The 24,376-nt window shown below is 49.5% G+C and overlaps 1 protein-coding gene across 4 annotated transcripts; it reads left to right on the top strand.

Annotated features, from left to right (window-relative positions):
- The first annotated feature begins 279 nt into the window (after nt 1–279).
- On the top strand, nt 280–23,433 carry KIF18B (kinesin family member 18B). 4 transcript variants are annotated; one of them, XM_025362450.1, is made up of 16 exons: nt 280–360; nt 11,883–12,209; nt 12,825–12,982; nt 13,306–13,410; nt 13,624–13,734; nt 13,811–14,008; nt 14,144–14,320; nt 15,226–15,300; nt 15,432–15,532; nt 15,957–16,107; nt 16,435–16,562; nt 19,123–19,328; nt 19,563–20,118; nt 21,085–21,174; nt 21,662–21,747; nt 21,977–23,433. In XM_025362450.1, the coding sequence occupies exons 2-16, from the start codon at nt 11,897–11,899 to the stop codon at nt 22,081–22,083; spliced, it is 2,562 nt and encodes an 853-aa protein (XP_025218235.1). In that variant the 5' UTR covers nt 280–360; nt 11,883–11,896; the 3' UTR covers nt 22,084–23,433. The 4 variants fall into 4 exon arrangements, with proteins under 4 accessions (XP_025218235.1, XP_025218237.1, XP_025218234.1 ...); XM_025362452.1 differs by having other exon boundaries at nt 15,921–16,107; nt 21,662–23,433; XM_025362449.1 differs by lacking the exon at nt 280–360 and having other exon boundaries at nt 11,870–12,209; nt 15,921–16,107; nt 19,590–20,118.
- The last annotated feature ends 943 nt before the right edge of the window (nt 23,434–24,376 follow it).

Below are 24,376 nucleotides of genomic sequence, written 5' to 3'. Positions count from 1 at the left end.
ACTGTGGCCCCATGTAACAGAACCCTGGGTTGGCTTCTGCTGGCTACTCTCGTGTGCCCAGTCCCGAGAGACAGCCTAGGAACCTCCAGCAGCCAGCAAGAAGAAGTGCGCAAGCGCACTGTGAACGGCTCGCGCAACACTTTGTTACTTCGGAAACAGCCAATCAGCGATCCGGTAGCTGACCAATGGGAAGCACGGTCTTGCCGGCCCGGCTAATTTGAACGCGAGGCGCCAGGTGGAGGTTGGCGCGGGTAGGGGAGAGTGTGGGGCGCACTCCCCTGGGGTGGGTACTCCTGTCTGTGTTGTGGCAGTGGGACCCGCGAGCAAGCAGCGACGCCAGCGGCGGAGAACCGACAAAAGGTAAGCCCTGGCCCACTGCGAAGCCGACCCCGCGAACGCCTGCTCTCAGGTCTCAGACGCGCAGACCCAGCTGCTCCGGGCGGTGGCCTGAGCCAGGCCTCTTTTGTGCTGGACGTCAAGGTGCGGCGCGGAGACTGAGCTTTGCCGCCGCCCCGGCAGGCCCTGCATGGACCCCTTTAAACTGGGCGGGAAGCGGGGCGCTTCCTTACACACCCGTACGGGTGGTCGGGACCCCTCTGCTTATCTATGCTGGACCTAGACTGGGCCTGCACATCTGCCACCGGGGCCTGGCCTTCTGTAAGTCGGCCCCGTGAAAGGTCCTCCTGCTCGCAAGTGAGGAAGAATTGGGCTCTTATGCACACTAGAACTAAAGGCCTGGGACTCCCTGCATGTCAGTGTGGAGTAAGTAAGCCCCTCTCCACCCATCTTTACTGAACCGATTGCAGAGCTGCACGTGCCAGTGGCTGTAGCACGCAGTAAATTTTTTTATTTTATTTTATTTTTTTTTTTGGAGTTGGAGTCTCTCTGTCTGTCTCTTAGGCTGGAGTGCAATGGGACGATCTTGGCTCACTGCAACCTCCGCCTCCCCGGTTCAAGCGATTCTCCTACCTCAGCCTCCCGAGTAGCTGGGATTAAAGGCGCCTACCACCACACTCAGCTAATTTTTGTATTTTTAGCAGAGACAGGGTTGGCTGGGCTGGTATCGAACTTCTGACCTTAGGTGATCCGCCTGCCTCGGCCTCCCAAAGTGCTGGGATTACAGATGTGAGCCACCGCGCCTGGCCAAATATTTGATTGAATGAAGGAACAAGTGAAAGAACATTTATATGACAGAAGACCAGGCCTCTGTTACTGCTCCTAGGATGCATCTCCCCTTAGCTTTGACCTTCTAAGGAACTGAAGTGACATGGAAAAGATTAAGCCTGGTCTGTGCTACAGAACTTAAGGGATTTTATTGAAGACATTGGTTCCTCTAGCATCATGGGAAAATGCCATATGTCATATAATTCTAACAGTAATGCTAATATCTATTGAGCACTTACCAGGTTTGAATGAACTAATTTAGTCTTCACAAATATATGGGGTATATACTAATGTTATTTACAATTTACAGGTTGGAAAACTGAGGCTCAGAGATGTTAAGCCTAGTTTAGAGGAGAACATCTCAATGTTATATTGCTTTCTCCAATCTTCTCCCTATTCTATTTCTTCCCCAATCACTGCATCCCGTGCTTCAACAAGTACAAAGGTATCCAGTCATTCTCTGCCTATTTCATTGTTGAATTTCCCCACCCCTAGAGAGTTATTTTAAGATGTTGGTCTTTATATTATCTAACCCAATTCCATTTATACCTTTTTAAAAAAGTATACATGTATACTGTTGCAAAAAATAAAATAGAAGTTAAAAAAAAGTATACATATAGCATATTTTATAAATTTATAAATTGTTTTTATACCTGGCCACAAAACAAATCTAAACAACTATCAGAATATTGTATAAAAGATAATCTCTTTATGTAAGCAATTAAATTACAAATACCACATTAACAATTTTTTTTTTTTGGAAGTAGAGACAAGTTCTCCCTATGTTGCCCAAGCTGGTCTTGAACTCCTGACCTCAAGCTATTCTCCTACCTCAGCCTCCCAAAGTCCTGGGATTACAGGCATGAGCTACTGTGCCCAGCTCATGTTTGGATTTTTTTTTTTCTCCCCTGAAACAGAGTTTCGCTCTTGTTGCCCAGGCTAGAGTGCAGTGGCACCACTTTGGCTCACTACAACCTCTACCTCCCAAGTTCAAGCAATTCTCCTGCCTCAGCCTCCGGAGTAGCTGGCATTACAGGCATCCGCCACCACGCCCGGCTAATTTTTTGTATTTTTAGTAGAGACGGGGTTTCACCATGTTGGCCAGGCTGGTCTCAAAATCCTAACATCAGCTGATCCACCAGCCTCGGCCTCCCAAAGTGCTAAGATTATAGGCGTGAGCCACCATGCCTGGCCTGAAATTTTTTTTTTTTTTTTTTTTTGAGACGGAGTCTCGCTCTGTCGCCCAGGCTGGAGTGCAGTGGCCGGGTCTCAGCTCACAGCAAGCTCCGCCTCCCGGGTTCCCGCCATTCTCCTGCCTCAGCCTCCCGAGTAGCTGGGACTACAGGCGCCGCCACCTCGCCCGGCTAGTTTTTTGTATTTTTTGTAGTAGAGACGGGGTTTCACCGTGTTAGCCAGGATGGTCTCGATCTTCTGACCTCGTGATCCGCCCGTCTCGGCCTCCCAAAGTGCTGGGATTACAGGCTTGAGCCACCGCGCCCGGCCTTGCCTGGCCTGAAATTTTTAAAAAATATACTTAAGTCAGTCAAATAGGGAATCATAATTGTAATTAAAAGATAATTAGCATGGAACAATTATAAAAATACTATTTATAAAACTTGTGAGATGCAGTTAAAGTGATACTTAGAGGACAATTTATAGTCTTAAATGCTTATATTAGAACATTTTGTTTAAGAAACTGAAAGTTAATGAGGCAAATACCAAACTTTAATAAGACAGAACAGTAGAGAACATATGTAGAATATAAAAGAAGATAAGACTGGGTGTGGTGGCTCACGCCTGTAATCCCAGCATTTTGGGAGGCCAAGGTGTGTGGACAGCTTGAGCCCAGGAGTTCAAGACCAGCCTGGGCAATATGGTGAAACCCCATCTCTTTTTAAAAATTTAAAATTAGGGGAGTATGGTGGCGTGTGCCTGTGATCCCAGCTACTCAGGAGGCTGAGGTGGGAGGATCTTTTGAGCCTTAGGAGGTCGAGGCTACAGTGAGCCGTGATCGTGCCACTGCACTCCACCGTAGGCATCAGAGTGACACTGTCTCGATAAATAAATAAATAAATAAACTAAAAGCAGAATCAATGAAATAGCGTTTTATCATATAATAGAGAGGATTATTTTGGTCAAAAGCTGTATCCAGAAAAGACTAATTAAAAAAAACCTCTGGCAATACTGATGGAGAAATAAAGAAATAAAACACACAAAAAAAGATCTTAGGAGCAAAAATAGGTACATACTTCAGTTACAGAGATTAAAAGAGAGAGAAACGCAATGAAACATTCTTTTTGACAATGCCTTTGGAAAATTTTCTAGGAAAAAACAACTTGCCAAAACTGACTCAAGAAGTTATGGAAATTTTGACTAGATCTAGGACTACTCCGTTGAGGAATTCAATTTTCCATAGAAGAAATTGAGTTAGTTTAAAATGCATCTTCACAGGCATGAAAAATCTATACCAAATTCCACCAGAAACTTACAGGCAATTAAAAAAGATGATTCTACCTTATGCAAACTCTCCCTATAAAAAAGAGAAAACATGTTGAGTGTATTTTTGAGATCAAAAACGACACAAAGAAAATTACAAGTCAGGCCAGGCACGGTGGCTCATGCCTGTAATCCCAGCACTTTGGGAGGCCAAGGCAGGTGGATCACCTGAGGTCAGGAGTTTGAGACCAGCCTGACCAACATGGTGAAACCCCATCTCTACTAAAAATACAAAAAATAGCCAGGCGTGGTGGCAGGCACCTGTAATCTCAGCTACTAGGGAGACTGAGGCAGGAGAATTGCTTGAACCGGGGAGGCAGAGGTTGCAGTGAGCTGAGACCACGCCATTGCACTCCAGCCTGCTGGGCAACAAGAGCAAAACTCCATTTCAAAAAAGAAAAAAAAAAACTACAAGTCAATCTGTTTCATTAATGTAGTTGCAAAAATCTTAATAAAATATTAGCAATCAGAAACAGTTATGTATTTAAAAACTAGATTATGACAAAGTTGAATTTATCCCAAGAATGAAAGAATGGTTTAACATTGGAAAATCTATTAATACAATTTACACATTTAGAGATTTAAAGAGCAAACATATCCCATTAGGCACAGAAATACAATTCAATAGGAGCAGGTGTGGTGGCTCACTCCTATATTCCCAGCACTTTGGGAAGCTGAGGTGGGAGGATCGCTTGAGCCCAGGAGTTGGAGATCCACCTGGGCAGCATAGTGAGACATCATTTCTACGAAAAATTTAAAAATTAGCCAGGGATGGTGGCACACCTGTGGTCCTAGCTACTGGGGAGGTAGGTGACGTGATGAAGTAGGAAGATGGCTTAAGCCCAGGAGTTCAAGGCTGCTGTGAGCGGTGATCCCACCACTGCACTCCAGCCTGGGCAACAATGTGAGACCCGGTCTAAAAAAATAAAAAAGGAAAAGAAAAAGAAAATTGAATTTAATAAAATTCAATATCCATTCATGACTTTTAAATATATATAGGTAAACTAGAAATGGAGAAAAATTTCCTTAAACAAACAAAGTGTGAAATAGTAGAAGCATTCTTCATAAAATCAGGAAAGGGATGAGGATACTCACTATTACTGCTTTTATTCAATATTGTGCTGGAGGTCCTAACCGGAAATGTAAGACAAGAAAAATAAATAAAAATAAATTAAGACTAGGAAGAAACTCACAACACTATCATCAATTACAGCCTTATGATTATCTATTTAAAAAAACAAAAGAACACAATTTCTTCCTCTGCATGACCACATGTAGGAAGAACCAGTGGCCCGGGGGTGCTGTTCTTTTGTGGGTACCAAGGTGAGGAGGAGATGGAAGCTGCCCAAGCCCAATTGCAGGGCAGAACAGCCTAAGGATGGGGTAGTGTCCCCGGTGACAGAGGTCAAGTTCTAGCCTTGCTACTTCACATTTGGGAGACAAGTTCCTGTGCCTCCTGTTCCTTTTGTAGGGTAGGGATGTAACAATTGTTATGAAAGTTAAACACCATTTGTAAAGCACTTAACATAGTGTCTAATTCATAGTAAGCACTGAGTAAATGTTAGCTGTAATAATAATTATTTTTAGACTTTTGGATTCAGACTCTGCTCTTCTCTGGCTCTTATTTATTCATAGGACAAATTCAGCATCTGCTGCATGCTGGGCTGGGTGCCCAGGCACCTGGGGGTACACAGACTATGTCAGAAGAAGGTCCTGCTCTTGGAGCTTAAGGACAAAAAAACAAGTGCATGAGGGTTGTGAAGGAGAGATGAAGGGGGCTACAGCATCACCTGTAAAACTAGGACATCCAGGGGTTGGGCTTCTTCCCCTACCCCCTCACCCTTACTACCTTCTTCAGCTCCCAGTGTCTGCAGGGAGATTCCCTCAAGTCCTCTGAAATTTTTCTCCAGGGACTTCTGAGGAGCATGGGCTCACTGGGCCTGTCTCTACTAGAGTGGGCAGAGCAGGCCATCCCCAAAACAACAGAATCTTGGTTTTCCAGCCCCAGCCTGGCAGAGCACTAGCCTCTGGGTTTTAATGAGCTGCCCTGGGTTAGAAACAGGACGTGACTGTGACTGGCTGAGAATCCTGAAGATCTTATTAAAGAATCATCTCCCTTGTACTTTGGGCTGAACTGCTCTTTCCAACCAAGGATCAAAGCAAACTTGACACACGTTCTCTCATTAATCTCCCCATCCCCTGGGGCGGGAGCAGCTCAGTAGCTGTTTTCTCTGGTTCTCAAAGGGGGAAGCTGATGCGACATTGACCTGGTGTGGCCTGTGGAAAGACCTCCACCTTGGTCAGATGCTGAACAGGGACCAGGACCCAGGCATCCTAGCAGCGGCTATGCCAAGTGTCATCCACACTTTGTGCCCATGCCCCCAGCACCATCTCAGCAAGAAGGAAAATATCTCATTAGGCAAACAGACTCAGCCACACTGGCCCTCAGGAGGCGGGAGGAGAGAACTGTAAAGGTTATGAGCACTCCTTTGCCAGTGCCCTTTTTAATTTCCTGCTTAGAATGTTAGGCTGCTCTGTGGCTCCTCCTCAGCTAAAGCCCTCCCCATGGGAAGCTGCGACTGCCAGGAAATGTGGACCCAGGCATCCTCTGCCTTCACTTCCCCGGGTGCCAAAGTGGGGTTTCCTGGGGGTAGGTCTGCAAGAGTAGGAGACAGCAACCCTCTCTGTTGAAAATTAGGTACAGCCGGGCGCAGTGGCTCACGACTGTAATCCCAACATTTTGGGAAGCCAAGGCAGGCGAATCACCTGAGGTCAGGAGTTCGAGACCAGCTGGCCAACATGGTGAAACCTCGTCTCTACTAAAAATCCAAAAATTACCTGGCTGTGCTGGTAGGCGCCTGTAATCCCAGCTACTCAGGAGGCTGAGGCAGGGGATTGCTTGAACCCGGGAGGCAAAGGTTTTGCAGTGAGCTGAGATCACGCCATTGCACTCCAATCTGGGCGACAGAGCGAGACTCTGTCTCAAAAAAAATAAAATAGAAAGAAAAAGAAAATTAGGTGCAGTCCATCTATTTGAAAGTGTTTATAGAATACAGAATGCTAATTCCATAAAAGGGATTATAATTATTATACAAACATAAGGGACTATTACAACAATGTGATCATTGTAGCATAATATGTAATATCACTATAAGGCAGTATGGCCCGGTGTGTAGTCAGACTGCCTGGATTGGAATCGGGCTCCATCACTCACTAGCATTGAGACCTTGGGCAAACTGCTTAACCCTCTTTGTCTCAATTTCTTCATTGAAAAATGAGTATAATAATAGTATCCATCTTGTGAGATTGCAATGGGGATAAAAGGAGATATGTGTAAGGTGCTTTGAACAGTTCCTGACACAGTGAGCACTTAGCTAATATGCTTACTATGGCAATCTAATAGCTGGGACAGGAATAGAATTACATACATGTAAAAGGATTATGGTTGGTTGATATCTTTCTCTTATTTTATATGGGGAAGAAGTTAAGAAGTTTAGGGGTGAGGGAACAGGAGTTTCAAATCAGCTCAGTTCTGTCTCATTCCCCAAGGAAAACCTTAGCTATTTGCTAAAGTGTCAGGTAGAAACCCCACTTTTCTTTGCTGAATGACCTTGGTATTTGTGACCCACCAGTGGAAGCTAGTCTTTACCTGGAAGGTATGCATCTATTCAGAATGCCCAGGAACAGCCCCTGTTCCTCACCTCTGTCAATATATCCCTGGAGTTGGGCTGAACTTTTCCAGGATGCATTCCAAAATTCCATCCCTACCCTTGGTACGCTGCATTCCAAGAATTCCATCCCTACCCTTTGTACACTGTTTCGAAAGAGAAATGAAAAACCAAGGAGAGAGTCTGGGGGAGATATAAGTAAGATATAAGATATAAGATATGAGTAAATATGTGTTTGGAATTATTACCCAGTCAACATTAGGAAATCTGTTGAGTCACACTCTACATTAATAGATTAAAGAAGAAATATGTGTGACCACTTCAGCAAGTGCCAAAAAGCATTTTATAAAATTCAACACCCATTCCTACCTTCCTAATGGGCAGTGGAGGTGGGGAACTAAATATAGAAGAGCTGGCCGGGCGCGGTGGCTCAAGCCTGTAATCCCAGCACTTTGGGAGGCCGAGACGGGCGGATCACGAGGTCAGGAGATCGAGACCATCCTGGCTAACCCGGTGAAACCCCGTCTCTACAAAAAAATACAAAAAACTAGCCGGGCGAGGTGGTGGGCGCCTGTAGTCCCAGCTACTCGGGAGGCTGAGGCAGGAGAATGGCGTAAACCCGGGAGGCAGAGCTTGCAGTGAGCTGAGATCCGGTCACTGTACTCCAGCCCAGGCGACAGAGCAAGACTCCGTCTCAAAAAAAAAAAAAGAAATAGAAGAGCTAAAAATAGAAAGTAACTGTCATTATTTGCAAACGATATCATCATTTAATTGAAAGACTTAAGAGAATCAATGACAATCTATTAGAACCAATAAGGGAGTTGAGCAATGTGGCCAGATACAAGATCTGCATGCAGAAATCAGTAGCTTTCCTATCTTCTGGAAAAAAGGAGTTTGAAAATGTAATTTTAAAAGGAGTGGGTGGGTGCAGTGGCTCACGCCTGTAATCCCAGCACTTTGGAAGGCCAAGGCGGATGGATCACTTGAGGTCAGGAGTTAGAGCCCCCACCTCTACTAAAAATACAAAAATTAGCTGGGCGTGGTGGTGCGCACCCGTAGTCCCAGCTGCTCAGAAGGTTGAGGCAAGAGAACCTGGGAGGTGGAGGTTGCAGTGAGCCGAGATGGTGCCACTGCACTCCAGCCTGGGCGATAGCGAGACTCAGTCTCAAAAAAAATAAAAATAAAACAAGGATTCTATACATAATATAGCAAAGATCATGTAATAACTGGTAATAAGCCTATCAGGAAATATATAATACCCATGTGAGGAAAATTATAAAATTTTACTAAAGACTGTAAAGGTGTGAATAAATGGAAAGAGATATCGGTTCCTAGGTGGGAACACTTGATATTGTAAAGATGCCAATTTTCCTCATATTAATCTATAAGTTCAAAATAATCCAAATTAAAATCTTAGAAGGATTTTTCATAGTTCATAAGCTGATTCTAAAACCATATGTAAGACAAGATGCCTAAAAATAGCCAAGAAAAAGAGCAATGAGGTGATATATGATAAAACCACAGTAATTACAAGAGTGAGGTACTGGAAAAGGAATGGACATAACGAAACAGAAGAGAAAGTCCAGAAACAAATTCATGTTTCTTTCTCTTTTTTTGAGATGGAGTCTGTCTCTGTCACCCAAGCTGGATTACAATGGCGCGATCTCAGCTCACTGCAACCTCTGCCTCCCAAGTTCAAGTGGTTCTCCTACCTGGGCCTCCTGAGTAGCTGGGATTACAGGCGCCTGCCACCATGCCCGACTAATTTTTGTATTTTTAGTAGAGACGGAGTTTCACCACATTGGCCGGGCTGGTCTCAAACTCCTGACCTCAAGTGATCTGCCAGCCTCAGCCTCCCAAAGTGTTAGGATTACAGGCGTGACCTCCCAAAGTGCTAGGATTACAGGCATGAGCCACCACACCTGGCACAAACTCATGTTCCTTTTTTTTTTTTTGAAATGGAGTTTCACTCTTGTTGCCCAGGCTGGAGTGCAGTGGCATGATCTCAGCTTACCACAACCTCTACCTCCCAGGTTCAAGTGATTCTCCTGCCTCAGCCTCCCGAGTAGCTGGGACTACAGGTATGTGCCACCACACCCAGCTAATTTTGTATTTTTTGTAGAGAGGGGGTTCCTTCATGTTGGTCAAGCTGGTCTCGAACTTCCAACCTCAAGTGATCTGCCCACCTTGGCCTCCCAAAGTTCTAGGATTACAGGTGTGAGCTACCACACCCAGCTACAAATTCATGTTTCTATGAGACTTAGTTATGTTAAATTTGGCATTTCAAATTGGTGGAGGAAGAATGCACTATTCAATAAATGACCTTGAGGATAATTGCTTACCAATTAGAAAGAAAATATATTTAGAAACCTGCTCATATAGTTCACACACAAAAAAAATTCCATCTCCATGACGACCTCAATATGAGAAAGAAAAAGTATTAGACAGAAATATAAGAAGAGGGTTTATTACCTTGTAGAAGAAATGTCTTCTTAAGTATGGCATAAAAGCTATAAAATAAAAGATTGACATGTTTGACCATTTAAGTGTTAAAAACTTCACTATGGCCGGGGTAGGATTTTTTCCAGGAATGCATGGTTGGTTTGATACCAGGAATAATATCTAATAAATTAACATAGCAACAAAATAAGGGAGAAAAAACACATAAACATATTGGGATGGCCAGGTGAGGTGGCTCACGCCTGTCATCCTAGCACTTTGGGAGGCCAAGGTGGGCAGATCACCTGAGGTCAGGAGTTCGAGACCAGCCTGGCCAACGTGGCAAAACACCATCTCTACTAAAAACACAAAAATTAGCCAGGCCTGCTGGCGGGCACCTGTAATCCCAGCTATTGGGGAAGCTGAGGCAGGAGAATTGCTTGAACCTGGGAGGCGGAGGTTGCAGTGAGCTGAGATCATGCCACTGCACTCCAGCCTGGGCAACAAAGAGTGAAACTCCGTCTCAAAAAAAAAAAAAAAAAAACATATATATGTGTGTGTGTGTGTGTGTGTGTGTGTGTATATGGAAATACTAAAAGAGCATTGATAAAATTCTAGACTTTCCTAATAATAACCCCAAGTAAAACAAAAATAGAAGAAATTGCTAATGTGATAAAGACTACTTGTATAAAACTAATGTCTAAATAGGGAAACGCTAAAGCCATTTCCTTTAGAATCAGAAGCAAAACAGGAATGCACATTATCATAATTATTCAACATTGTTTTAGAAATTCTAGAGACTGCAATAGACAAGAAATGAAATATTGGGTATGAATATAGAGAAGAAAAGATAAAAACTTTTTCCTCTTCTGATACATAATTGTATACTTGGAAAACTCAGTAAGTTCTAACAAAAATAAATGAAATTAATAAGAGAGTTTGGGGGTGGTAGATATAGCGTGAATATATAAAATTAGTTGTGTTCCTCCATACTAGTAATTATCAGCTGGAAATGTAAATGGGGAAAAGTGTTCCATCCACAGGAGCAATTAAGTACATAAAACACCTGAGAAATATATTAAAAGGACAATTACAGAACTAACTGAAGAGATAGAAAACTATAAAATCTTATTGAGGGACGTAAAAAATATCTGAACAAAAAGAAAGGCAGTAGCCACAATCTTGCCTGAAAGCGTTTAATACACTTGGCTGCTAAAGGCTTATGTAAAGTAAAAAAATAAAAGGCTCAGTATAATAAATATGTAAATGTAATACAGTTCAAACTGTAGTCCCAATAGGGTTTTTGAGGGAGGAGAGGGCTCCAAGTTGGGGGTAGACTTGATAAAATTTTCTTGAAATCAAGTAGCATAATAAATGCCTGAAAATAGCCGAGAAAGCTATAGAAAAGAAAGAGTAATGAAGAGGTTCTTGCCTTACTAGCTGGAAAGCATACTGTAAAGTAATATCATGGAAACAGCATGGCACTGGCCCAAGGATAGACAGAGCTACATGAGGGTTATGAAAAGTAAGGGAAAAAAAAAAGAATAGACAAATGGATTCATGGAACATAGTAGAAAGCCCAGTAAGAGGCCTCCAACAATATAGTCATTTGAGGCCTGGTGTGGTGGCTCACGCCTATAATCCCAACACTTTGGGAGGCCGAGGTGAGCAGATCACAAGGTCAGGATTTCGAGACCAGCCTGACCAACATGGTGAAACCCCATCTCTACTAAAAATACGCACAAAAAATTAGCTGGGCATGGTGGCACGTGCCTGTAATCTCAGCTACTCAGGAGGCTGAGGCAGGGGAATCGCTTGAACCTGGGAGGCGGAGGTTGCAGTGAGCCGAGATCACGCCATTGCACTCCAGCCTGGGCAACAGAGCAAGAGTCCGTCTCAAAAATATATGTATATATAGTCATTTGAGTATGACAAAGATGGTATTTCAAGTGCGAAAGAGATATAATTGGTTTCGGCACCAATATTTTTACTCTCTTGAGGCATAAAACAGAGACCAGTCATTGGGAGTGGGTGGAGGGGGCCTTGGAGTGCTGAGGGGGCACCTGGTCAGGCCTGGGGTGGGATTGGTCCTCAGCTCCACCATGTCTCGGCCAGGTGTCGCCACGGTGATGGCAGTGGAGGACAGCACGCTGCAAGTGGTGGTGCGGGTGCGGCCCCCCACCCCTCGGGAGCTGGACGGTCAGCGGCGGCCAGTGGTTCAGGTGGTGGACGAGCGGGTGCTGGTGTTTAACCCTGAGGAGCCCGATGGAGGGCTCCCTAGCCTGAAGTGGGGCAGCACCCATGATGGCCCCAAGAAGAAGGGCAAAGACCTGACGTTTGTCTTTGACCGGATCTTTGGCGAGGCGGCCACCCAACAGGACGTGTTCCAGCACACCACGCACAGCATCCTGGACAGCTTCCTTCAGGGCTACAACTGCTCAGGTGAGAACCTCAGCCCTGCCTGGCAGTGGCCTGGCCTCCCTGCCTCCTCCTAAGGGAAGGGTTTCATGTGTCTTCTGGCACGTGCCCGCCTCCCCCAGGCTGGGCACGATTTACTAAGGAGTTTTGTACAATGTCCCATCATGCTCTTTGGGACCCCCATTCATTCATTCAGTCTATGGGGGAGGCACTCTACTGGGCCCAGGGCTGCACCAGCAAATCAGACAGGACAGTTCCTGTCCACTCGGTGCTCACAGTCTAGAGGGGGGAAGACACCACTCACAGATCACACCCACAGTGTGTGGCGATAAACCAGGGTAAATGGTAAGACGGAGATAACTGTGGGCCTTCAACACCAAAAGCTGCCTCGCCTACAGAAGGAAGGCATAGCCCACACCCATAGTGGAGATCCGGTCATCCCAAATCCACTGGCCTATGGGGGAGCAGAACAAACACACAGAGAACTCCAGCCCTGCAGTGGGAACATGGAGGGTGCGATTAGTGGGAGCAGTGGACCAGGGAACACAGGAGGCAAAGGAAAGGGGCTTGAGGGACGAGGGAAGGTCTGAGCTGGGTGGCAAGGCACTGGGGTCCTCCTCCTTACTCTGTCCTCTGCAGTGTTTGCCTACGGGGCTACCGGGGCTGGGAAGACACACACCATGCTGGGAAGGGAGGGGGACCCCGGCATCATGTACCTGACCACCGTGGAACTGTACAGGCGCCTGGAGGCCCGCCAGCAGGAGAAGTGCTTCGAGGTGCTCATCAGCTACCAGGAGGTCGGCTGCCGCTGCCCTGGGCCTCGTTTTCACAACCACCTGGGGGGAAGCAAGCCCATGGGGTGGAGTGAGCTGGTGTGGGACAGGGTGGCAGGAAATGGAGAGCTGGGGCCCCTCAAGGAGATAGATACAGCTCAGTGAGAGGCTGCACTGGAGACACCCGCCCGTTCACCCTGCTGTGGTCATATAACACAGTCCCGGGAAGCGCCACTCCTGTGGGTGTCTCAGATACACCCCGGCCTCAGCTCCCCTGTCCAGCCGCTAGGGAGAGGTTTCCTGATGGGCCGCTCTCCCTCAGGCCTTTTCCTTTCTTCCTTTCTCAGGTGTACAATGAGCAGATCCATGACCTCCTGGAACCCAAGGGGCCCCTTGCCATCCGCGAGGACCCCGACAAGGGGGTGGTGGTGCAAGGACTTTCTTTCCACCAGGTGTGGGATTGGGCTTGGGTAGGACGATCAGCCCCATGGGTCCTTGGGGTTCCCTCACAAAACTGTTTGGGGATGCCCTAGGTCCTGTGATGGTGGTGGCAGTGGTGGTGGTATCAAGGGGGTGATGTAGGTTCTGAAGAGCAGCCCTTCCTGTTAGGGGAAAAGTCCTGGTCGGGGAACCCACAGCCCCGTTCCTGGGCCTCTCCTCTGTAGCCAGCCTCAGCTGAGCAGCTGCTGGAGATGCTGACCAGGGGGAACCGTAACCGCACACAGCACCCCACTGATGCCAACGCGACTTCCTCCCGCTCCCATGCCATCTTCCAGGTGAGGTCATGGGTCAGAGCCTGAAACCAGGGCTCCTGATGCCTAGCTCCCCCTCACCCCTGCCATCTCCCTTCAGATCTTTGTGAAGCAGCAGGACAGGGTTCCAGGACTGACCCAGGCTGTCCAGATGGCCAAGATGAGCCTGATTGACCTAGCTGGCTCAGAGCGGGCATCCAGCACCCATGCGAAGGGGGAGCGGCTGCGGGAGGGGGCCAACATCAACCGATCTCTGCTGGCTCTCATCAACGTCCTCAACGCCTTGGCCGACGCAAAGGTAAAGCGGCGCAGGCCGGCGTTCCCCCTAGGATAGCAACTGAGCACCTGAACCCAGGGCCAAAGGCCACAGGGCCCCATCCTGGGTCAGTGCCATCAGCCTCCTCACCCCACACCTGCTCACTGCACCCCCCAGGGCCGCAAGACCCATGTGCCCTACCGGGACAGCAAACTGACCCGCCTGCTCAAAGACTCCCTCGGGGGCAACTGCCGCACAGTGATGATCGCTGCCATCAGCCCCTCCAGCCTGGCCTACGAGGACACATACAACACCCTCAAATATGCCGACCGGGCCAAGGAGATCAGGCTCTCGGTGCGTGCTTCCGCCGGGGAGCAGGGAAGGGTGGGACCCAAGCAGCTCCCACAGATCCCTGGGCCAAGTGTCCCCAAGGCAAAGGAAAGAAGTTCCTCTGGCCTGGGCATGGTGGCTCATGCCTGTAATCCCAGCACTTTGGGAGGCCGAGGGGGGCAGATCACCAGAGGTCAGGAGTTCGAGACCAGCCTGGGCAGCACAGTGAAACCCCCGTCTCTACTAAAAATACAAAAATTTGCGGGGCATGGTGGTGGGTGCCTGTAATCCCAGCTACTCCGGAGGCTGAGGCAGAAGAATCATTTGAACCTAAGAGGTGACGGTTGCAATGAGCTGGGATAATGCCACTGCACTCCAGCCTGGGCAACAGAGCTAGACTCTGTCTCAAAAAAAAAGAAGTTCCTCTGTCTTCAGAGAGTCTTTGTGATAGAAGCGACACAGTCCTCATCCCTGGGTGGGAAGTCACCAGCTAAGAGGGGCAAGATGGTCTCCAAAACCAAGGGAGACAGCAGGAGGGTGGCCTCTCATTGGCCAGTGGTCTAGTTCAGACTTGTTTTTAGCAGCAGGAGCATATTTTCAGCAAAACATAAACACTGATATATGCTTTCTGCTACATCTGCTTGACCCCTATCTCCCTCCCTCCCTCCCCTAGGGAGCCCTGGCTCTCCTGGGACCATTGCAAGAACACCCTAACCCTGGCAAGAAGGTCTTATTCGTGGAGTCGGGGGTCTTCTGCCCCTCGCTGTGGTCTTAGGCACGATACTGACCTTCTCTGCTGTGTCTCCCCACTTGCGAGGGTGGGTCATGGGGACATGGGTGAGACCTAGCGCAGTGCCTGGCTGTCGGAGGTAGCTGATAAAAGCTGCTTTGAATGAATAAATAAATCTCTCTCCTATTCCCCATCTCAGCTGAAGAGCAACGTGACCAGCCTGGACTGTCACATCAGCCAGTATGCTACCATCTGCCAACAGCTCCAGGCTGAGGTGAGGAGCCTGCCCTGGGGGCAGAGAGCCAGAGGCAGGAGCTTGAGGGTGTGACCGGGACTCTGTCTGCCCCTCCCCTCCTGTGCTTAGCCGGGGTTCTCTGGGGCTGGGCTGGGCTGCTTCTGTTCCAGGTAGCTGCTCTGAGGAAGAAGCTCCAAGTATATGAAGGGGGAGGCCAACCCCCAAAACAGTACCTCCCAAGATCCCCCAAGTCAGGACCACCACCACAACAGTGAGTTCCACTGCCCATTCCCGCCCCCACCCTGCAGCTCAGCCAGGATGGGGAGCCAGGCCCCCTTCTCCAGTTTCTGGAAGAATAGGACTCCTTGCTTCTGCTCCAATCCCTAGGGTTAAGGGTTCGCACCCAGTGCTGTGTCCAGTGAGTAAATGGCACCCCAGCCCATAAGAGCAGGGCCTACTATTTGAGAGAAGGTGAACTTAGGGGTGTTCGCAAACCAGAAAATCCCTGACCCCTCCTACCCTCAGCTACTGCCCATTTGTCACCTAAGCGTCTGCCCCTTATGGACTCTATATGACCTGGGTGCCACAGAGATCCCACCCGTTCCCTGCTCTCCCACCTGGCCCACATCCTGCCCCTCAAACCCTCCTTTCCCTCTTAGCCTTCCCAGCTCCCCCTTGCCACCCCACCCTCCCAGCCAGCCCTGCACCCCAGAGCTCCCTGCAGGGCCTAGAGCCCTTCAAGAGGAGAGTCTGGGGACAGAGGCCCAGGTGGAGAGGGCCATGGAAGGGAACTCTTCAGACCAGGAGCAGTCCGCAAAGGACCAGGGTGAAGGCCCAGCTGAGGAGGTAGGACTTGGGGGTGTGAGGCCTGGGTAACGGAAGGGCTTGGAGCTGGTGGGATATTGGAAAAAATGCCTCTCCCTGACTCAGAGTCCCTTCAGTCCCGTCTCTCTATGTGGATGTCTTGCACCTTCGTCATTAGGAGGATTTCAGATTCTGGGCAGGAAAAAGAAATGATCCATCAGATCGTTGTGTGTTTGGAAGTGACCAAGACCTGGTCATTCTAGGAGCTGTCATTTCCACTCTTGTAGGAGGGAAGGATTTTAGAAACTGTTTATAAAGGTGGGGAGGCCATCCTGGCCCCTCTACTTGTGCCTTCTCCTTCCTCTTTAGGTTCCAACACAGATGCCAGAGCAGAACCCCACACATGCACTGCCAGAGTCCCCTGGCCTGACCCTGCAGCCCAACCCAGTTGTGGGCCACCTCTCAGCACAGGAACTGGAACGGGATCGTTCTAAACAGTAGGTATCTTCTTGCTGTATTCTGGAATCCAGGTGGGAGGTGACGGGTTCAGCCTCCCTGGGGGTGGGAATTGGTGTTAAGCACATCACAAAAGCTCTGTCTCTTCATCAGCACTGTCCTTTACTGGGTTTCACCTCTTTGGTGTTATCATCACCTACTCAATTAGCTTATCACCTCTACGTATTCCTCTACATAGCTGGCTGCCCAGCAGGAGAGGGAAGCAAAACGCCAGAGTCCATCCAGGCAGCCAGCAGGCCCTGGGTCAGAGCAGGGCGGCTGGGACTTGCGCTTTGCTTTCCAGTCTGAGGCCAGGCTGCCCATCTACAGCGAGGAGGGGGCAGCCAAGGGAAGCTGAACGTCAGGCTGGGGAAAGGACAGCCTTCCTGAGCCAGTGTTTATCGTGTGTCTTCATCAACGGATTGACTGTGGCTATTTATTCTCAGAAGTAAATATCAACCACTACTCAAAGCCAAAGAAAAATGGATTTTGGACCATTCTTTCTATGCTTCATAGAAAGATGCTGCTAATATTTTTCTCCTTGGCCCCTAGTTCCTAAATCCCCTGCCACTTAGCTCTGTTACTGCCATCCCGCTCTTCCCTCCCCAGCACGCTTCACGCTAGGCAGTGTATTTAAAGCTTCTGGACAGAAGGGCCTGTTTAATTTTATTTCTTGTTGGGGAGTGTCTGTTCCCGACTCAGCAAAAATGCTGCAGTCTGAATAATCGGCAGCTCATTATCTGTCTCCTGCTATCAGGTCCTGCCCGGGGCCCTGGAGAGGAAAGGATGCACTGCTGGGACATCTCCCAGGGAACAACCATGAGCTCCTACCAATGACCCAGGGCCCATCTGCTAGGGATCCCCTGTTATGAGGAGAGAGGACACCAGGGTCCTTATTTCTGCCCTGGCTTTGTGGTCTCCAACAGATTGCTTCAACCTTGGCCTTGACTTGCGGATCATAGTCCCCAGTCTCCCCACTTCTTGGGGATGAAGTACTAATAAAATGTAACAAATCTCCATGCTGGAAACGTCCTAACACCAGATCATTGAAAATATTTCCCTTTGATTTTAGAATTTAGAATCTTGGATCACTAGAGCACTGAGTAGATCTTAGATTTTCCAATTCAGTGGTTTTTCAAATTTTTTTTTTAATTGTTTTTTGCTACAATGAAATCTAATGCACAGAACAGTCAAAACAGAGTTACTCTGTCTAATGGGTTTTTGAAACCTAATTTGAAAACCCCTGATTTAGACCAGCTCCCCATTTATCAGATGGGGCACTGGAGCCTTTGTTCAGGCTCACATAGCAAGAGGGACGGGGCCAGAGCCTGGATATTTCCCCCAAACGCCCACGCTTCACAATTGTCTAATCTTCCTTGTAATGTGTGGCTCGTGCAGATATAGAATGAGTTTCCACTGTGTCCATTTTAATTTATATCCTGCCTTTTTTCAAAAAGGCCTCGAGGCTGCATTATAAAATGAGTTTGTGTTCCCTGAGCACACCCTGACTGAGGGCAGTGGAGGGGGCTTCAGAGATGTCCAGGCTGGTAGAACTACCTGAGGATAAATCATTTTCCATGGATAATTCCCACTGAGATAATTGTGTTTATTCTTTTATCATAGGTGTGCCTTACAGAAAGAAAATATGCTTTATTAGAATCTAAATTTATAACCTCAATAATCTCATTACCCTCGTCATTTCCTTTAAATAGCCCCCCAGTGCCTGTGAAATACACCTTGATTCACACATACTTTTTCAGGATCCCAATCATTAAATAGAAAGCATGGACTGAATGTGTTTTTGAGGGTTTTCTTAGAACCACGATGAACATACCCTATCTTACATAATCTCCTCTTATCCTAACCAGCAAGATGGTATTATTTCCATTTTACAGGAAACAATAGTTAGCTAGACCTACAGTGCTTATTACATGCCAGGTATTCTTTAAACATTTTGTCTGTAAAGTAACTCATTCAGTCTTTCCAATAACCCTATGAAGTGGGTGCATTTGTTATCCCCATTCTCAGGTTGTGGAGACTGAGGTTAACCAGTGCATCCAAGATCACAAACCTGGGAGGTATTGGAGCCAGGATGTGAGCAGGAAACTGGCAGTCTAACTTGAGCTGGGCTCTTAACTGCTCCCTTGCACTGCCCTTAGGGTAGATGAACTCATGATTGCAGCACTAGTAAGTGGCAGAGCCAAGAGGAGACTCAGACCTTCTGAGTCCAGGGCCATCCAGTGCCCTTTCCTTATTTCTCAGATCACTGTCTTTGTCATGGGATGTGTTTAGTGGGCGACACCTCCCACCATTACCTGTGGCCATCCTGGCCAGCCTTGGCCTTCAGCAAAAGTATAGCAGAGCAGGAGCAGGAGCAGGAGCAGAGCAGGCTGGGAGGGTGGTGAGCCTGGCCAGCCCGTCTGGAGCGAGGCAGGAGGGAACCAGGGGACCAGTTCAGGCTCCTCAGCCACAGCTGGAGTGATGAGGACAGGTGCATGGCATAGAGGCTCCTGGTCAGGCTGGGTCTGAGCAGGGCTGGGAATCCCCTTTCTTCTGTTCCAGGTTGGCCCTTAAGGTGCTGTGCCTGGCCCAGCGGCAGTACTCCCTGCTCCAAGCAGCCAACCTCCTGACTCCCGACATGATCACGGAGTTTGAGACCCTACAGCAGCTGGTGCAAGAGGAAAAACCTGAGCCTGGGGCAGAGGCCTCTAGCACTTCTGGCCTGGCCAGGGGGGCACCTCTGACTCAGGAGCTGTGTTCAGAGTCAAGTGAGTCTCATCCTGCTCTCCCTGCCTATGGGTGCTGTCTTCAAGGCCCCACTGGGGCTGAGGGGTGTCCAGGGGCCTCAGTTACTGGGTTTTGCTGCTGTAGGAGGCTGGGCCCCTGGGATCCTAGACTTCTGCACACAGAGTGGCCCCAGGAGACCTGAGGGGTTATGGGCTCCTTCATGTCTCCAGTGTCTGGCTCCCCAAGTTCTACAAATTCTCCTTCCTTCTGTGCAGTCCCTGTGCAGTCTCCTCTCCACCCAGAGCCTCCAGGATACACTGGCCCTGTGACCCGGACCATGGCGAGGCGACTGAGTGGCCCCCTGCACACGCTGGGGATCCCATCTGGACCTAACTACACACCAGCCCAGGAATCCCGATGGCCCATGGAGAAGAAGAAGAGGAGGAGACCAAGCCCCTTGGAGCCGGACAGTCCCATGGCCCCAAAGCGGGGCACCAAGCGCCAGCGCCAGTCCTTCCTGCCCTGCCTGAGGAGAGGGTCTCTGCCTGACGCCCAACCTTCACAGGGGCCCAGCACCCCCAAAGGAGAAAGGGCCTCCTCCCCCTGCCATTCCCCTCACTTTTGCCCAACCACAGTCATCAAAAGCCGGGTGCCCCTAGGCCCTTCTGCCATGCAGAACTGTTCCACCCCGCTGGCCCTGCCCACTCGAGACCTCAACGCCACCTTCGATCTCTCCGAGGAGCCTCCCTCAAAGCCCAGTTTCCATGAATGCATTGGCTGGGACAAAATCCCCCAGGAGCTGAGCAGGCTAGACCAGCCCTTCATCCCCAGGTGGGTCTCCCAGTCTCGCTCCACCCCTTCCGTCGGGGTCACTGGTCAGCAAGGGACTTCTTGGTGCTGCTGAGAAATATGAAGGACAGCCGGACTCGTGGAGCTGGGACGGCTCCTATCTGTTCCCCTTTGGTTGTGATCCGCTTTGCTCCCCAGGCCCAGGAGAGCCTATACAGCTATACAGCTGCCAAGGAGGCGTCACTTCCCTCGAGGCGCCTGCCTGGTCTGTCCATGCTGCAAAGCCACCCACTCTCTGCTGGTTTGTAGCTAATGGGACCCCAACTTGGAAAGAGTCAGCAGGGAACAGGAATGTACTAGGGGAGCCCAACACTACTGTTCCTGTCTTTACTCGGGCTCTTTGACCTGGGCTGCATTCTATGTTCCACTAGGAAATACCTCTTTCTGCCACTTCTACTCCAGATTTTGGCCTCTGGCCCAGCATCTGGAACAGGAAAGGGGGTCCTTAGAAAACTCAGTTCAGTATTTTCCAGTGAGAAGATGAAGCTCTCACTCCCCCTTTCCACACACATGGCAGGGAAGGGGAACAGCAGCCCGCTCAGGACAGTCCAAGGCCAAGAACCAGTGGCAGACTGACCTGCACCTGTGGTGCAGAGGCTGGCAGGCTCTGCCTACCTGTGCCCTGCCCCCTTCCACAGCCCAAGAAGCAGCTCTTGGTAACAAGTGCAGAGCCGGGCAGGTGGAAGGGTGAAACTGTTTGAACTCCAGTTCCCTGGGTGCACCAGAAACTGACATCTGGATGTCCTCCCAGAGCAGGCCTGTCACTCAGCTGTCAGCCAGGCAGAGTGAGGCAGGGAGAGGAATCCACCTCTTTGTAGAAGAAACCTCAGAGGTCATCTTGTCCAACCACCCTCCCCCATGCCTGAGCTGGGGGCTGGAGGGAGGAAGCGGCTGGCCCTGCTTCTGGTTCCCTGCTGATTGGCCTCCTTCCCCTCCCTCCCTCTCTAGGGGATCCATGCCCTTATTCACCATGAAGGGTCCCAAGCCAACATCTTCCCTCCCTGGGACCTCTGCCTGCCAGAAGAAGCGCATTGCGAGGTGAGATTTTGGAGGGGTCGGTTGTCTGGGAGAAGGAGCTCGCTCTCAGCAGGGCAGCAGACACCTGGGCCGACTCTGGGCCCCCAGTGTCTCTGTCTCTGGACCCCCCGAGCAAGCAGCTGAGGTCCTGTGAGCAGGGTGCGCATCTAGTGCTCCACCTGAGGTTTCCTTGGCCCTTGCTATCCCAGGATCACCCAGAGCTGATCCACGAGGGAGGCGCTCAGCACCCATTGGTCCGTGAGGGAGGTGCTGCACACTATTAATCCAGCAAAGGGACTCTCCATCCTCACCGCTACTTCCCTCTCATATCCCCAACCCTAGACACTGCCTCTCCGGCCCTTAGATCCGGCTCTGAGAGCTCCTGCTGGCGCCCAGCATCCTTTGCTCTCAAAGCTTAGTGTTGAGTATTTACATGCCCCACTCAATGCACACCCATAGTCCAGAGACAGGGCCGTAACCGTCCACCTTCCCTCCTTTCCTCCCTCAGTTCCTCAGTCTCCCGTGGCCGCAGCCGCATCGCCCGCCTCCCCAGCAGCACTTTGAAGAGGCCAGCTGGGCCCCTTGTACTCCCAGGTGACTGGCACTAGGGACAGGGATAGCCTGGGCCATGGAGGCCAATGAAGACAAGAAGCAGGAGGGCACAGGGGGGTGCTGAGACCCAGAAGAAAGGAGGGCCTAGGGTACTGCCAAGCATCTCATGGGCACTGCTGATGAGACAGGTGGGAGGTGGGCTGGAGGACGGGGACAGAGCCTCACTTTCCTTCCTCGCTGCACTCCCCGCCACCATCCAACTGGCCTGCAGAGCTGCCCTTGAGTCCCCTGTGCCCTAGCAACCAGAGGAGTGGAAAGGACCTCATCAGGGTGGGGAGAGCGCTGTCAGCGGGGAACGGCATCACCAAGGTGTCCTGACCGCGAGAATGTCCTGATCACCAAGGTGTCCTAACCCACCGGCCCCTCTATGCTGGATAGACCTGGAGCCACCTGCACCAGGAGCTGGATCTGTCTTCCTTACCTGGGAGCAATTAGTGCCAACACACCTTCGCTGTATTAACATCCCTTCCCAGACATCACCCTGCTACTCACCCTCTGTTAATCTCCTGTTACACTCAGCTTCTTAGCATGTACATATTCATTTGTGAGTGTTAACGTGCTGCTATTTTTTGGTTTTGGTTTTGGTTTTGGTTTTGAGATGGAGTCTCACTCTGTCGCCCAGGCCGGAGTGCAGTGGTACGATCTCGGCTCACTGCAACCTCCGCCTCCTGGGTTCAAGTAATTCTCCTGCCTCAGCTTTCCAAGTAGCTGGGATTACAGGTGCCCGCCACCATGCCCAGCTAATTTTATCTGTTTAATAGAGATGGGGTTTTGCCATGTTGGCCAGGCTAGTCTTGAACTCCTGACCTCAGGTGATCCGCTTGCCTCAGCTTCCCAAAGTGCTGAGATTATAGGCGTGAGCCACCGCGCCTGACCCATGTTGCTGTTTTAAAGGTGCTGCCATGTTCCCCCCTCATTTTTAATTTTTATTTTGCTTGAGACAGAATCTTGCTCTGTGACCCAGGCTGGAGTGCAGTTGCATGATCTCGGCTCACTGCAACCTCCGCCTCCCAGGTTACTCTCCTGCCTCAGCCTCCCTAGTAGCTGGGACTACAGGTCCCCCCGCCACCACACCCAGCTAATTTTTTTGTATTTTTAGTAGAGACGGGGTTTCACCGTGTTAGCCAGGCTAGTCTCAATCTCCTGACCTCGTGATCCACCTGCCTTAGCCTCCCAAAGTGCTGGGATTACAGGCATGAGCCACTGCGCCCGGCCTCCCCTCTCATTTATGATGCCCTCTGTGCAGGCAGACGGCTCTTAGGCTCTTTTCCCCACCTGTCTCTAACACAGGCCCCACAGTGTTGGCCATGGGCAGTGGAGGAGGAGTGAGGATGGGTTGGGGAGCGGGGAGTCGCAGCTTGGCTCTTCCTGGTTTCTGAGACGGACATCTTCATCCCTACTCCCCTCAGTCCCCAACCACAGTCCTGGTGAAGATAATGGTGCCTTGATTTCCAAATGAAGACAGCTTTATTGTTTCACTTTATTGTAAATAGGATACACGTTCAGTGTAAAAGTGTAAAGAAAGGGGAATTCAGCCTTAATGCTGCACCCAGATATAAATGCTAATGATACTTGGGTTTATAGCCTTCTGATCCTTTATTTCTACATATATATATATAGATATATACATATATTTTTGGTATAACAGTAAACCGTCTCCATCCTTGGTGTGTGTGTCTCTCTGTACACCTAGATAGGATAGCAACACCTTCCCTTTCTCACCTTCCTACTCTTAAGACCTCAGGAAACTTCTGAGTATATACAGAAAACAGTTCTCACTCTGCCTCCTCCTGGAGCCTGAGGTCTGAGCCCGGCTCTTCACTCCACAGCCCAATACACCTCGAAGGGCCTCCTCTTCTCCGTGGGTTTGGGGTAATTGCACCTGGAGGTCTCTTCCACCCTTCTCCAGCCTTGGGGGTGGGTTGCTAGGAGTTCTGCCTTCTTAGTGGTCACCAGGTCTTAGGTGAGGCTCCAAGCTAAACCCCGCAGGCCTGAGTCCAGTGCAGTCTGCTATGCCGCCATGCCTCCACCTGGTTTGTGACTTCCATCTCCACTCCCTTGGATTGTGTGACAGTGCCACATAAGTTTCCCTCCATTCTCCCCATGAAGACATGGTTGGCTGAATGAATTAATAGTGTAAACAAAATTACAGGAGTCTGTGTTTAACCTGCTTCTGAAAACAAACATGTTAAAGGTATTTAGAGCATTGTGAGAAGCATGTAAATAAATGCGGCTAATTTCAAGTGAGTCCTGGCTGTTCTGGGGGAGCAGCCTCTACCAGGTCAGCCCCTCAGCTCTGAACTCTTTTTGTTTCTGTTTTGTTTTGTTTTGAGACAGAGTCTCACTGCAGCTCCCAGGCTGTAGTGCAGTGGTGCGATTTCGGCTTACTGCAAGCTCTGCTTCCCCGGTTCAAACGATTCTCCTGCTTCAGTCTCCCGAAGTGCTGGGACTACAGGTGTGAGCTACCACACCTGGCTCACACCTCTATTTTTAGTAGAGACAGGGTTTCACCATGTTGGCCAGGCTGGTCTCGAACTCCTGACCTCAAGTGATCCACCCACCTCGGCTTCCCAAAGTGCTAGGACTACAGGCATGAGCCACCGTGCCCGGC

This window comes from Theropithecus gelada, chromosome 16 (genome assembly GCF_003255815.1).
Source record: "Theropithecus gelada isolate Dixy chromosome 16, Tgel_1.0, whole genome shotgun sequence".
Lineage (NCBI taxonomy): Eukaryota > Metazoa > Chordata > Mammalia > Primates > Cercopithecidae > Theropithecus > Theropithecus gelada.
The sequence above is the reverse complement of the archived record's forward strand: the minus strand, read 5'-3'. Positions and strand labels throughout refer to the sequence as shown.

Excerpts from the sequence above, each read along its gene's own strand:
- KIF18B (XM_025362449.1), top strand. The coding sequence starts at position 11,870 with ATGTCTCGGCCAGGTGTCGCCACGGTGATGGCAGTGGAGGACAGCACG. Across the intron at positions 14,009-14,143 it reads ACGCCTTGGCCGACGCAAAG|GGCCGCAAGACCCATGTGCC; the intron begins GTAAAGCGGCGC and ends TGCACCCCCCAG. Across the intron at positions 21,175-21,661 it reads CAGAAGAAGCGCATTGCGAG|TTCCTCAGTCTCCCGTGGCC; the intron begins GTGAGATTTTGG and ends TTCCTCCCTCAG.